The sequence below is a fragment of the Amphibalanus amphitrite genome, unplaced genomic scaffold (genome assembly GCF_019059575.1).
Source record: "Amphibalanus amphitrite isolate SeventyFive unplaced genomic scaffold, NRLGWU_Aamphi_draft 000058F_arrow, whole genome shotgun sequence".
NCBI lineage: Eukaryota > Metazoa > Arthropoda > Thecostraca > Balanomorpha > Balanidae > Amphibalanus > Amphibalanus amphitrite.
In genome coordinates, this window is record NW_024881554.1 from 598,685 (window position 1) to 610,631 (window position 11,947).

The window sequence follows — 11,947 nt, forward strand, 5'->3', positions numbered from 1 at the left end:
CCCCGTTTGCAACCGTTCCACCCTCCACCGCCAGCCTCCAAGACGTTCTCCGGTGGCCTGCACGTCATCGGCCAGCTACGCTCTCCCTCGCTACCGCTCCAGAACCTTCTTCTAGTCAACGCTGACCAGATCATCACGGGGACCGCCTTCTTCCACTCTGACGTCACCATACACACCGGTCTGACCGTGCAGCAGCCAATCAACGGGCGGTATGACGTCACCAAGATCGAGGAGCTGTTCGTCACCGATACAGAGGATCTCACTATAGATGGAAGTCTGGATATTTGGGTGAGTGTGGGTGGAAAATTTGAAGCATGAATGTGAAAAAGATGAAGTCGAGCCTCATTTCTGGGAATGGTTCTTCAAAAGCTGTTTTGCTCTGCTGGGTGAAGCTTTAGATGAGTGTTTGATGGCTCTGTAGCTATAAGCCGTCTTTAATATGCGACTGTTAATGTCTAACATCGCACTGCTCCTCTCCGCAGGGTGGTGTATCCATCTCCAGTCTGCACCTATCTGGCTTGCTCGCCGGCCTGGATGCCACCACCATCCTCTCCGACGCCATACCGCTCTCCGAAGACGCCCACCTCACCGGTCACATCACCTTCGTCTCTCCGGCTCGCGCTACAACCATACACCTCCTGGACGGTCTGCTGAACGGCCGACATCTAGTGGAGTTCCTCTCCACCGTGAGACTGGTGAACGAGGAACAGGTGTTTAGATATCCCGTGACGGCAGTCGGTGTCACACTGGAGACGGCAGAGATGAGGAATCTGACGGTCGGAGGGCTGGTCGGTGGCGTGAACTTCACTGATATACTGCAGGTGAGTGTTGATGGGTTGGAAAACAGTGTTAGTGACAACCGTGCGTGTTCGTCCGAGCTGGCTTAAAGGAGGGACATTGGGATTGGAGGACGGGTAAGGGACGGAGTCAGCAATACAATGTAAGATTGATGGTTGGAGATAAGAGTGGTTCATTCTAAAATACGCTAACACTTGCGCTTAGGGAGCCACATTTTGTGCCACGGCGCTCATGGTAAATCATTAAACGGTTGGGCCATATCATTTTCGATACTCGCCATGAAGGTATCATTCCGTTTACCACTTACCTCATCTAACTATTACCCTATCTTCACCTCCCATTTCCAGCGTCTGATTTACCTGAACGGCGACTACGCGTTCAGCGGGGTCTGGACGGTACCAGAACTCTCAGTGGCCGGCGACCTCTCCGTGCTCTCCTTCAACGGCCAGAGCCCGGAGCGGCTACTCCGCCGGGATGTAACAGAGACCATCGAACAGCTGGTGGTGACGGGGGATGTGGTAACGACGGCCGTTCGTAACGCCACGGAGGAGACCAGACTGAACGGGTACAGGCTCTGGAGGGAGATCAACGACATGTTTAGGGTGAGTGCGGTGGCGGAGGAGGATGGAACGCATTGAGAAGGAAATTATGGCTTGATAGCAGTGTTATTTTGCACATTTGCTGTTAAAATGGACAGCAACGTGGACTACTAATTATTTTGATAATGCCGAGGCAACATATCTCGATCAAGTTCTTCGTGCGTTCAATTTAATATCACACTGTTCTTCATTAATTAATTTGCTGTTCAATATTATTTCTGGGCTTTAGGCCATGGCTCTCCATACACACCACAACAAAGTCGCCTTCTGCCTTCTTCCCGCAGCTGTCTCACGGCACACCCCAGACGTTCATGGGGTCACTGACCTTCACCGGTCACGTGACAGTGAGAGGAGACGTGGAGCTGGGCGGCCGTCTGAACGGCTTCAACGTCTCCCAGATCGTAACGTTGGGCACCGATAACGACGTCCTAGGTAAGGGGAGGAGACGTCCGTAGTGTTTGGGAGGGAAAGAGTAGATGGGCGATGGAAAATGAGGGATGATGAATGTAGAACTGGAAGGATGAGGAGGAAGTGTAGAAATTGATATAAATATAAAACAGATGGAACGTAAAAAGGAGCCGGATGAAGGATATTACGTCTCAGTTTTGAATTGTGTTGCGAAATGGGAAGCTTGTGATTTTTAGCGTAGAAGCTGTCACGCTACTGCGACTATCAATAATTAATTTCGTAAAACCGTTAGTTGTTGTGTCTTGTTCCGTGCCCATTTCTTTCCTGACATAAGAAGTATTCCCATCTCTCTTCTGACGCCTTCTTTCTCTCCCCAGCCAATCTGCAGTTCACGGGCCCGGTGACGGCTGACAAAGTGGTGGTACGGGGTCTGGTGGACGGCGTCAACGTAACCCAGTGCGCCGCCACGGCCGTGTACCCTGACGGAAACCACACCCTGTACGGAGATTACGCCGTCACCACGGTGAGTGCGGGTGGACTGTGGATCCTACTGCTGAGGCGGTTGAGTTGGTGGGAATAGTGGGGTTTGGCTCGGTTGGTGTAGGTGATGATGCGTCGAAGGAACTTTTCCAGTAGACGTTTTATCCTTTTCAAGTAGATGTTATCTGTTTTCTGGTCAGAGAGTTCTGTGTGCCGGCTTGCAAGTGATTTTCCCGGTCTGGGTGTCGCCGGTTTGGCTTCATGACTGATTTGATTATAACACCCCTAATATGTTTTAAGTGTCCCATGATTGGGTTGACACACCGTGATATGAGCATCATATCCGGCCGATGGCTTCTTGACAGGTACTGCTGGACGGGTTGAGCAGCGAGGGACCCATCGACGTGGACCGTGTCCAGACTGAGGTCAACGTTCTGCTGGAGCAGTGTGACGTCCAGCGGAACGATTTTAACGTGAGTGGCATCTTGGATATTGTCCCGGACTGATGCATGTGGCTAGCTAGCTAGGTGTAGGTATGCCAGCTCAGATCGCGATGAAACTCTCAGACATCGCCTGAATGCAGTGTTCCGTTCACGCAGGGACTTTTAAACGGAGGATTTTCTGGGGCCAATGGTGCGACATTGTGTGCATGCCGATCTCCGGTCGTTATTCTTAGTATCTGAAGACGGACATCAAATTTACATTACCTTACAGTACAATATAATACAACCGAGTTCACGTCCCGAGTCTCGTCGAGACTCGAGTAAGCGCTGAGCACTGAGCACGACAGTGTGCCGTGCGGCACAGCATCGTTCAGGCGTTTGACGCCACTGCCATCTATTGGCACGGGCATGAAGCATTGTAAACTTGGCGGCGCTACCGTGTCAGTTACTCTCTACTGTAGAGTGTAGAGTGCGCCTGAACTGGTTGTTTTCCATGTTTATTAGGTAGTGTGTTCTGATTAGCTTTCAATAATGCTTTCCCTTATATTTCCCCTTTGCGTACCTAGTGGCTCATGCTCCATTAGGTGGAAATGGAAGACTGAGCTGACCGAACTCTGTTGCTTCAACAATATCCATGCCATTTTGTGTCTCCCTGATGCCTTTTCTCCCCTCAGTACGTTTTTGTTTTGTGTCTCGGCAGGATTACTTCCGCTCCCAATGTCTGACGATGCGGGGTCTGTACGGCGATATGCGCTCTACGTACTACGCGGTGCGCTACTTTGACGAGCTGCAGGAGCTGACCTGGCCTGACCTGGGCACCATCCTCAGCACACTCGTGCTGGAGGTGAGGACGAGCTATCGCGAATGACGAATAACATACCTTTTAATCAGCATATGCATATGATCCCCAAGGCCAATGACACAATATGATAACGCGACTGTATACGATAACTAATGAAAGGATGGGCGGTAGCACCGTAGGCGGTGGTCAATGGTCATGCTTGTCCTCCCCGTTACTAACGCTACCACAAAACTTGCAAAAAAGCTAGGCAAACAGAAAGGATGAGACGTGATTGAACTCTAGCAGGCTACCATCAATAGTAAAAATGAGGTTGTTCTACGCGCACACCCGACTCCAACACGCCCCACCTCTGCCCCTCAGGACGACTACAGCAGCGAGCCGGCCGTGCTCGTCACCTACACCCGTCTGGGCAGCGGCTGTCCCGAGTCGCGCCTGCTACGGTTCCGGCCCGACACCGGTCTCCTCCAGCCCGCCAGCGTGCCCCACAACTGCGGTGCGGTGAGACAGTGGATTCACCTGAGACCGGGCGGGCGCCGTCTGTTGGTGTCTGCGGCGGAGCGGCCGCCGCCCCAGTGTGCCGCGCCCCTCTCCGCTGTGTGGCGCTGGAGCAACGGTCGGGTGCAGGTGAGGGCGAGGAGGGTATCGGGGTGGAGGATGGATTGGTGCGGGTAGGTGATATATCTTTTATCTATACAGGAGGGATGGACGGATTCGGTTGAGAGACGGACGAGTACGGATGAGAAATGAACTGGTCTAGGCAGAGTGAAACCGGCCAGAGGTTCAGCTATGTCATGGTGGCGTCTGTACCCCACCCCGTGACTGACTTTCGACTGATTGTCACCCCCCCCCCCATCAGCTGAGAAAGAAGGGAGTGACTCGACCGTATCCCTACTCTACACCATCTATACGTCACCTGTACCGCATCCCTCTCTCGCCCACAGCCGTTACAGAACCTGAACATAGCCGCCAGCCAGGCGTTCTACACGGCTCCGCGGCCGGGCGCCCCGGCTCAGCTGCGGCTTCTCGACCCTGTCGGAGGAGAGCTGCACCAGCTCAGCTTCAACTCGGCCGACGGCAGCTTCGTATCGCAACCACCACAGGCCACCGATGCCGGTAAGACACAACGCAGGGCCGTGAGACCGGTCAGCACTGAGACTTTGCTGTTCATTTTGGGAGCTCGGCGAAATTACAGAAATGCTTTCCAATGAACCTATGTTTAGGTGGGGTTTCTAGCGAATGAGTTAATAGCCAGCGACATCCAAACTAATTTCTATCACACGGCTATTCGTATGTCAACGCACAAAAGTTGTTAGCCAAACTACTAGGGCTGTTCCAAAAGTAATGCCTCCTATTTTTTAACTCCGCCCAAAATGATCGGAGGAGGTTGAAATTTGCACCATTTCAGGAAGTAAGCTTTACTCGCAAGCCTTAAAATTTTCATTGTTCTTTTACAGATACTTTCAGCGTGACGCCTTGGTAAACGAAGTTCGTCATGGAAACTCGTCAGAAGCAGAGATGTGTCATTGAATTCCTTCACAAGGAAGGGAATGCATCCATCGACATCCACCGACGCCTGCGGAAGGTCTATAGAGCAGACGCGGTGGATGCGAGCACAGTTAGGAGATGGGTGCGTCGTTTTGAGAGCGGTGAAAGTGATGTCAAAGTCAGAGCTCGCTCCGGACGTCCGCGCACCGGCACACCGCCACCACCCCGGAGGACGAAGCGCGCCTCGATGGACTGATCCGTGCCGACCGCCGGATAACTCTCAATGAAATGCGAGTAGAGTTAGGTGTGAAATGCGATCCGTAACTCTTACACCTACACCCAACTCTACTCGCATTTCATTGAGAGTTATCCGGCGGTCGGCACGGATCAGTCCATCGAGGCGCGCTTCGTCCTCCGGGCTGGTGGCGGTGTGCCGGTGCGCGGACGTCCGGAGCGAGCTCTGACTTTGACATCACTTTCACCGCTCTCAAAACGACGCACCCATCTCCTAACTGTGCTCGCATCCACCGCGTCTGCTCTATAGACCTTCCGCAGGCGTCGGTGGATGTCGATGGATGCATTCCCTTCCTTGTGAAGGAATTCAATGACACATCTCTGCTTCTGACGAGTTTCCATGACGAACTTCGTTTACCAAGGCGTCACGCTGAAAGTATCTGTAAAAGAACAATGAAAATTTTAAGGCATGCGAGTAAAGGTTACGTCCTGGTATGGTGCAAATTTCAAAATCCTCCGATCATTTGGGGCGGAGTTAAAAAATAGGAGGCATTACTTTTGGAACGACCCTCGTATCTGTCTTCACCCCTTCCTGGTCTCAGGTTGATTGCGTTTTGACCTCTCCCCGTCCCACAGATCTGCTGGCGGTGCACTCCCTGTCGGACGGCTCACTACTCGTCCTCTCCGGCGAGGGCACTACAGTGGTGGCCCGCCGCCAGTCTCCCGCACACACCCACCACAGCCACCACGAGCAGACGCTGGGCGCACTGACGGCCACAGCGCTGTTCACCTTCAGTCGCCGCGGACAGACCATGTTCGCCGTGGGAGACGGCGGATGGAGCTCGCTGGTCAACAGCCCGCAGGGCGTTAAGGCAAGTAGAAACGGAGAAAGACTGGAATAAAATATATTGAAAGGAGCATGAATGAATGGCTGAATGAATGAATGAATGAATGAATGAATAAATGAATGAATCAATCAATAAATGAATGAATGAATGAATGAATGAATGAATGAATGAATGAATGAATGAATGAATGAATGAATGAATGAATGAATGAATGAATGAATGAATGAATGAATGAATGAATGAATGAATGAATGAATGAATGAATGAACGAATGGACGCATGAATGAATGGACCGAAGAGGGCTCCCGTTGCGATTGTAATTCGATCGATTGAGCCGGATAGTTACGCCTATTCTGTGCAGTGATATCACCTGACCTGAGCCTGTTATCCCGCTTTCTCCAGGTGTTTGAGTATTTCGGTAACGGCACCCACCGGTGTGTGCCGGCCCAGCACCTGGCCGCCGTCAGCCCGGCCGATCTGACAATGCTCTCAGTTGGCAGTCTGCCCGACCTCCTACTGACCGTGGTCGAACGCGACTGCGGACTGCGGCTCTTCGTCGATAAAGGCGAGTAGGGAGGTGAAGAGGGCGTGACGTGACTGAAATATTATGTCTGGAGGAAGTTCGAGGGCTGTAGAGTTATTTTTGGAACGGGATACGCAAATATATCGACGTGATGGCTTGGAGGGGAGCGACCACGGAGCGTCGAGCTTAACCCGCGCCCTGATGGGGTCTGCCGAGCAACGCGGTCTGATGGGGGGGGGGGGGCATTTTGCCCCCCCCCTAAGATCTCGAGAACCACTCAACATAGCGACAAGCGGTAAACGGCGTTGGATAGCCCCAACTGTGACCCAATTTCATTGACCTCGGTCAAACCGATGACGTCACAGGTCAGGTCAAAGGTCGAATTTTCACCGCTTACAGCCATTTCAAGAAATGCGTTGTAAAATCGAGTAAAATGCATTTCATTGAAAATCATCGATGGGGAAATGTTCTTCAAACACATATTTTGCTATTTGAGGTCACTGATACCAGGTCAGGTCACAGAGGTCAGGGCACTGGGGGGTCACAATATGAAGGTGTAGCGTGATACATGTTTTATGGTCCATTTTACATGACAAATGCGATTATGTGGGTCAGGCAGACTTTTGGGCCAGCTTAGGTCACGTTTTGGTCAAGGTCAGGTCAAGGTCAGGTCAAATTAGGTCAAATTTCAAAGTTGATATTTTTGCATAAAATGGGTATCGATTCGATGCAGCTCGTCACGGGGAGTTCAATGGTGGTCTCCGTTGTGCGCTACGAGGTCTAGAATTGCTAAAAATTGAGTTCAAAAATTTGACGTCATCAATTTTTAAGTTTTTTCGCTATAACTTGGCCAAAAAAAAAGAGGTATCGATCTAAAATTTGGTATGTATATCGAAGAACACAGGGACTATCACATATGTTCCGGTTTTTTTCGAAATTCGAATTTTTTTTGGAAATTTTGAGTTTTTCTAAAAAATCATTTTTTTTTTTATTTTTTTGGGTCAAAATCCCAAAATTTCGAAAATCCGAGATAGCAGTTTTGTAGCGCCGTCTTTTCTCTACACAACCACATAAAGAACTTTAAAATTGCTTGTTAACTGTAGAATTGGTGAGCGTTTCAAGATGTCATGTTTTTGCTCATTTTTACTCGAACATGATCTCAGTTTGACCTCAATAACTCCTGACCTGAGGTGACCTGTGACTTGAAGTTTTGTGGGAAGGTGTCAAATTGATGCCCGGTAAGGTACCCAAAACGTTTTCTCGCTATCTAAGAAAAACCACAGGGGGGGGGGGCAAAATGCCCCCCCCCCCCCATCAGGGCGCGGGTTAATGGAACGTTACTGATTATCGTGTTACTATCAGTTCGCAGCCGCCTTACTCGCGTTCGTGTCTTCCACTGCGCTCTCTAACACTTCCCCGCTCGCTGACAGGAGAGGCCGGTTTCGTCGAGTTCCAGCGCGTGGCCGTACCGGGCGCCGAGGCGGTCTCCGTGCTGTACTCCCAATCGGACTCTCCGCCCCACCTACTGGTCTCCGCCGGCCGGCGGCTGGTGCTGCTCGCCGCACGAATGACGGGAGCTCACGTGACCCCGCTCAGTGTCGACTGTTCGCCGCGCCTGCCGCCCCTAACGCACGGAGAGGGAGAGGGGCGGAGCGAGGAGAGGAGGGTAGAGGGACTGAGCGAGGACAGGAGGGTAGAGGGACGGAGCGAGGAGAGGAGGGTAGAGGGAGAGGGCAGCGTAGCGCTAGCGGTAGAATGAAGCGCTCGCTCGCCCACCGCCCACCTGGCTGTGTGATTAGCGATAGATTGTTGTCATTAGCTTGTTGAGCGCTGGGTAAACGGCGATGGATCTGCCGACGTTGTTATTGCATTGTTGAAGTTTGAAACGCTCTCGAGTCAATTTGTTATACGGAACCATTCATCTGCAGAGAATGGCTGGTAATGATCTCTTTACTTAGGCAGTTATAGTGTCGTGTCAACGTACCTAGACATTTCTGCAAGTATTTATGCTATTTATTCGTGAAATATACAACACTCGTCATTCATATGCGACGAAATATAGGCAATTATAATAATGAACAACTGTTGTGATGAGGACTGACGGCTGCACAGGACCGAACGCCACGTCAAACAAAAAGTAGAAAACGATTAAATATATTTCGATTGTATTTCCCACAATTTGCATTGGTCAGTCATGAGCGAATCAGGCACCAGCTATCAGTATCGCCTACCAATCCACAGAACATCGACTGGACAGACACCGGCACCCTCCATGTTGCTTATCACTGCAAGGTACCGATAGAAGCGGAAACTACAGACTACTCACCGGCTGGTAACTACGAGCAGAACACATGGGAAGCGACATTCCTAGTCAAGTGCGTGATAAACAGTGGTTCTTGAGTTAATCACATCTTGCATCTGCGAATGCTTCGCATTTAGCGGTCCAGGTATGTGTTACCAAAACACGATGGTGTTCTCTCCTACAAATCCATAAATCGGTATATTTTCTCCTCATCCTGGAGCCTACAAGAGCATGTAATCACGGGGGATCGGGCACCGAACTTAATCGACACTTTGTATTTTGTAAGTAGATTATGAGCACTGGCTGAACCCATAAGCACACTGCAGCTCCATAAATCACATTTGCACGGCATGGAGACGAAACCCATTTACATTATCACTTGTGCACAACACACAATAACACAACGCACACAAAACGTAACACCTATAGCACCAGATAAATATAATCTACCCGAAGTCTAGTAAATTCTCTCGAATATGTCGACATGTCGAAAAGTATCCTATTTGTTCATCTTGGCCATCTTTTTGGTGACCTCTGCAACGTCCTGATCCTCCACGTCCTGAATAACGCGCTCCTCCGCCTGTCCGGTGGCGTCGGCGGCAGAGGAGGATTTTCGGCGGGCCGACCGCCGTCTCTCCCTGTCGTCGGGACCCCGGGCCGCCGCGTCTCTCTCCTCGCGGTCCCGCAGCCACTGTTTGGCCACCTCCGGCTGAAAGGCCCGCTCACAGTGAGAACAATGGCGCAAGGAAACAGGCGTCGCTTAGAACTTCTGCGTTATTTTAGTACGCATTTTGCATCTATGGATAGCTTCTGTCGTTTATAATAAGCCCTAATTATTTTCCAAGACGAGAAGGAACTGTGTGAGTCGCAAGGAAAAGAAACGGACATATCTTATTTGAAGTTCAGCAATACAGTGGACATTTTTTTTTGTAAGGTGCCATACACGTAGTATATGCTTTTGAAATTACAAAAATCATCGATCACCTTGTAGCTGCAAAGATAGAGACGTGCATTGGGCATCGATAGCTACATATATACAAATACAAACAAAAACATGCATCTACAACAAACGGGAAGAGTCATCACACACGCCATCCACTCAAGCATATAATGCTCACAGTTCACAGCATTATAAATGAATTATCAAAGTCCAGCGAAAGAAGGCCAATTCTGTACAGCAAGCATCAATAGTAAGCATGCCACCACCGAACGAGCGTTACACGAATTCAAGATTCCCACAGCTGGGCATAAAAGTAAGGAACTACATATAAATAAGTAAAAGTATGTATCGTTCGCCAACAATTACATGTTAACCCTTCTGAGGCTACGGGAGTGGAGTCATCACGAAAGCGAGTAACGACGTGGTCAAACAAATAACCGCCGGGCGAGGTATTGAGTGAAAGGGTGAGCAGATAGACGGGATTGGCTGTAAAGATCGAGATTAAAGATTAACCGTGCACACAAGACACACGTTTAGGCATTCCAGTGGGGATTTTCGAGGAATTAACCTTCGAAACGACCTTTGGTGTTAAACTTCTGGCTAGAGCACATTACATATCAACTATGAACAACTATGCGAAAGGAGAACGATATCTTTTAATTGGGATGAGAGACGCACGGAGCATCCGCCAGTCCGCCTTACAAGTGAAGCATTGGTGCTGAGTAAAAGGGAAGAAGTTCACCTCGATTTCTTACACGCCATGCAAATAATTTTTCTTCCTCAAATAGTTGAGAGAAGAGAAACAATCTACAAGTTTGAAACGTCAACAAACCCTATAAAATCTCATCATCCCACAAGAAGCTCCGAAAATGTTTGATAATGCTTGCTACTTATGATGCATAATCAATACAGAATGTGAAGGAAGCGAAACACTAATAGACGCTAAACACTAAATTAATTTCACGGGAGTTTCTGGAGAACTTCTGCGTTTTGTAGGTACGCCGTTTACGTCACTAACTCAATAAATTTCGCTATCATCCAAGGTGAACTTTTCCCCTTTCGAAATTTGAGGACATAAAATACGAAAAGAGCAAGACGATCAGCAGGACGACAAGGCTCTGAGGGGATGCTGCCGTGCGTCTCACCGTCCAAAACCAGGAGGACCTCTTGTACTTCCACTTGACGAACACACCGGCTTCACTGAACGGCCAGATGACATGCAGGTGGATGTGCCACACAGAGATGAGTGGAGGCACATGGAACCCGATCCTGCCGACGGGATGGGACGGTCGGGTTTGGTTGGGTTAGGTCAGTACTCGGTAGTCAGTACTCACCGAGGCAAACCAGAGTCCATGGCGGAACACCATCCGCGAGAGCAGTGACATCTGGCTGGCCGGCTCGATGGCATGCAGGTGCAGGTGGGAGACCAGGTGGAACGGCGGCCAGTGGAAGCCGAGTCTGGCCAGGCCGCACAGGCACAGACACACAAAAACCAGGTAATATAGGGGCAAAGCTTTAACATCATCAGCCTCATCTCTGAATACGAGGAAAGAGCATGAAATGAAGTGTGAATCCTGCTTTATTTCTTTTAAAAGTAACATGTCTTCATCATGGCTAAAAACAGATCAGCCATTCACACCAGCTGGATGAATGACCATTGAGTGAGTGAGTAAGTGAGTGGGGAACAACTGATAAAATAGGTAGGTAGCTAATAGTAACACAACACAACATGAGTCCAGGAGGTACTTTGAGCATTATATGTAAATTAATATCAGGCCTAAATTACCAGTTTGTTACATTAAGCCTGCCATCACATATCTGAGTTAGTACCTATAAAACATACCGGACATCATTTAGGTCAGCTCCATTTTTCTCCAACAGCTGCTTGGCCACATTGACAAGGCCATCCACTGCAACAGAGACAAAACACTTTGTGAATATTAGTAGGCATACTGAACCAATTTTGTCAGCATCACTTAGTTGTGAAGATATGCCTTTTTATTAAAATACTTCTGTACAAATAATGACAGACAGTTCAGCCATGGAATCATATTTGCTAAGCATCTTAGGACTAGAGGTCAATGA

The 11,947-nt window shown here is 49.5% G+C and overlaps 2 protein-coding genes across 10 annotated transcripts in view; one reads left to right on the forward strand and one right to left on the reverse strand.

Moving 5' to 3' along the window:
- LOC122378350 overlaps positions 1-8,789 on the forward strand; it is a 22,483-nt gene extending 13,694 nt beyond the window's left edge. For both annotated transcript variants that reach the window (XM_043359314.1, XM_043359313.1), the window contains exons 21-32: positions 35-288; positions 483-821; positions 1,146-1,400; positions 1,682-1,829; positions 2,183-2,328; positions 2,651-2,758; positions 3,429-3,572; positions 3,891-4,154; positions 4,472-4,643; positions 5,886-6,121; positions 6,500-6,662; positions 8,051-8,789. In XM_043359314.1, the coding sequence (XP_043215249.1) occupies positions 35-288; positions 483-821; positions 1,146-1,400; positions 1,682-1,829; positions 2,183-2,328; positions 2,651-2,758; positions 3,429-3,572; positions 3,891-4,154; positions 4,472-4,643; positions 5,886-6,121; positions 6,500-6,662; positions 8,051-8,379 (2,558 nt within the window). In that variant the 3' untranslated portion in view covers positions 8,380-8,789. The remainder of the gene's footprint in view (positions 1-34; positions 289-482; positions 822-1,145; positions 1,401-1,681; positions 1,830-2,182; positions 2,329-2,650; positions 2,759-3,428; positions 3,573-3,890; positions 4,155-4,471; positions 4,644-5,885; positions 6,122-6,499; positions 6,663-8,050) is intronic.
- LOC122378351 (RNA-binding region-containing protein 3-like) overlaps positions 8,759-11,947 on the reverse strand; it is a 12,680-nt gene continuing 9,491 nt past the window's right edge. For 7 of the 8 annotated variants that reach the window (XM_043359315.1, XM_043359320.1, XM_043359322.1 and 4 more), the window contains 3 exons: positions 11,706-11,772; positions 11,197-11,320; positions 8,759-9,631 (listed from right to left, as the gene is read on the reverse strand). The gene's annotated coding sequence lies outside the window, so the exon portion shown is untranslated. The remainder of the gene's footprint in view (positions 9,632-11,196; positions 11,321-11,705; positions 11,773-11,947) is intronic. The other variant, XM_043359316.1, reaches the window with a different exon arrangement.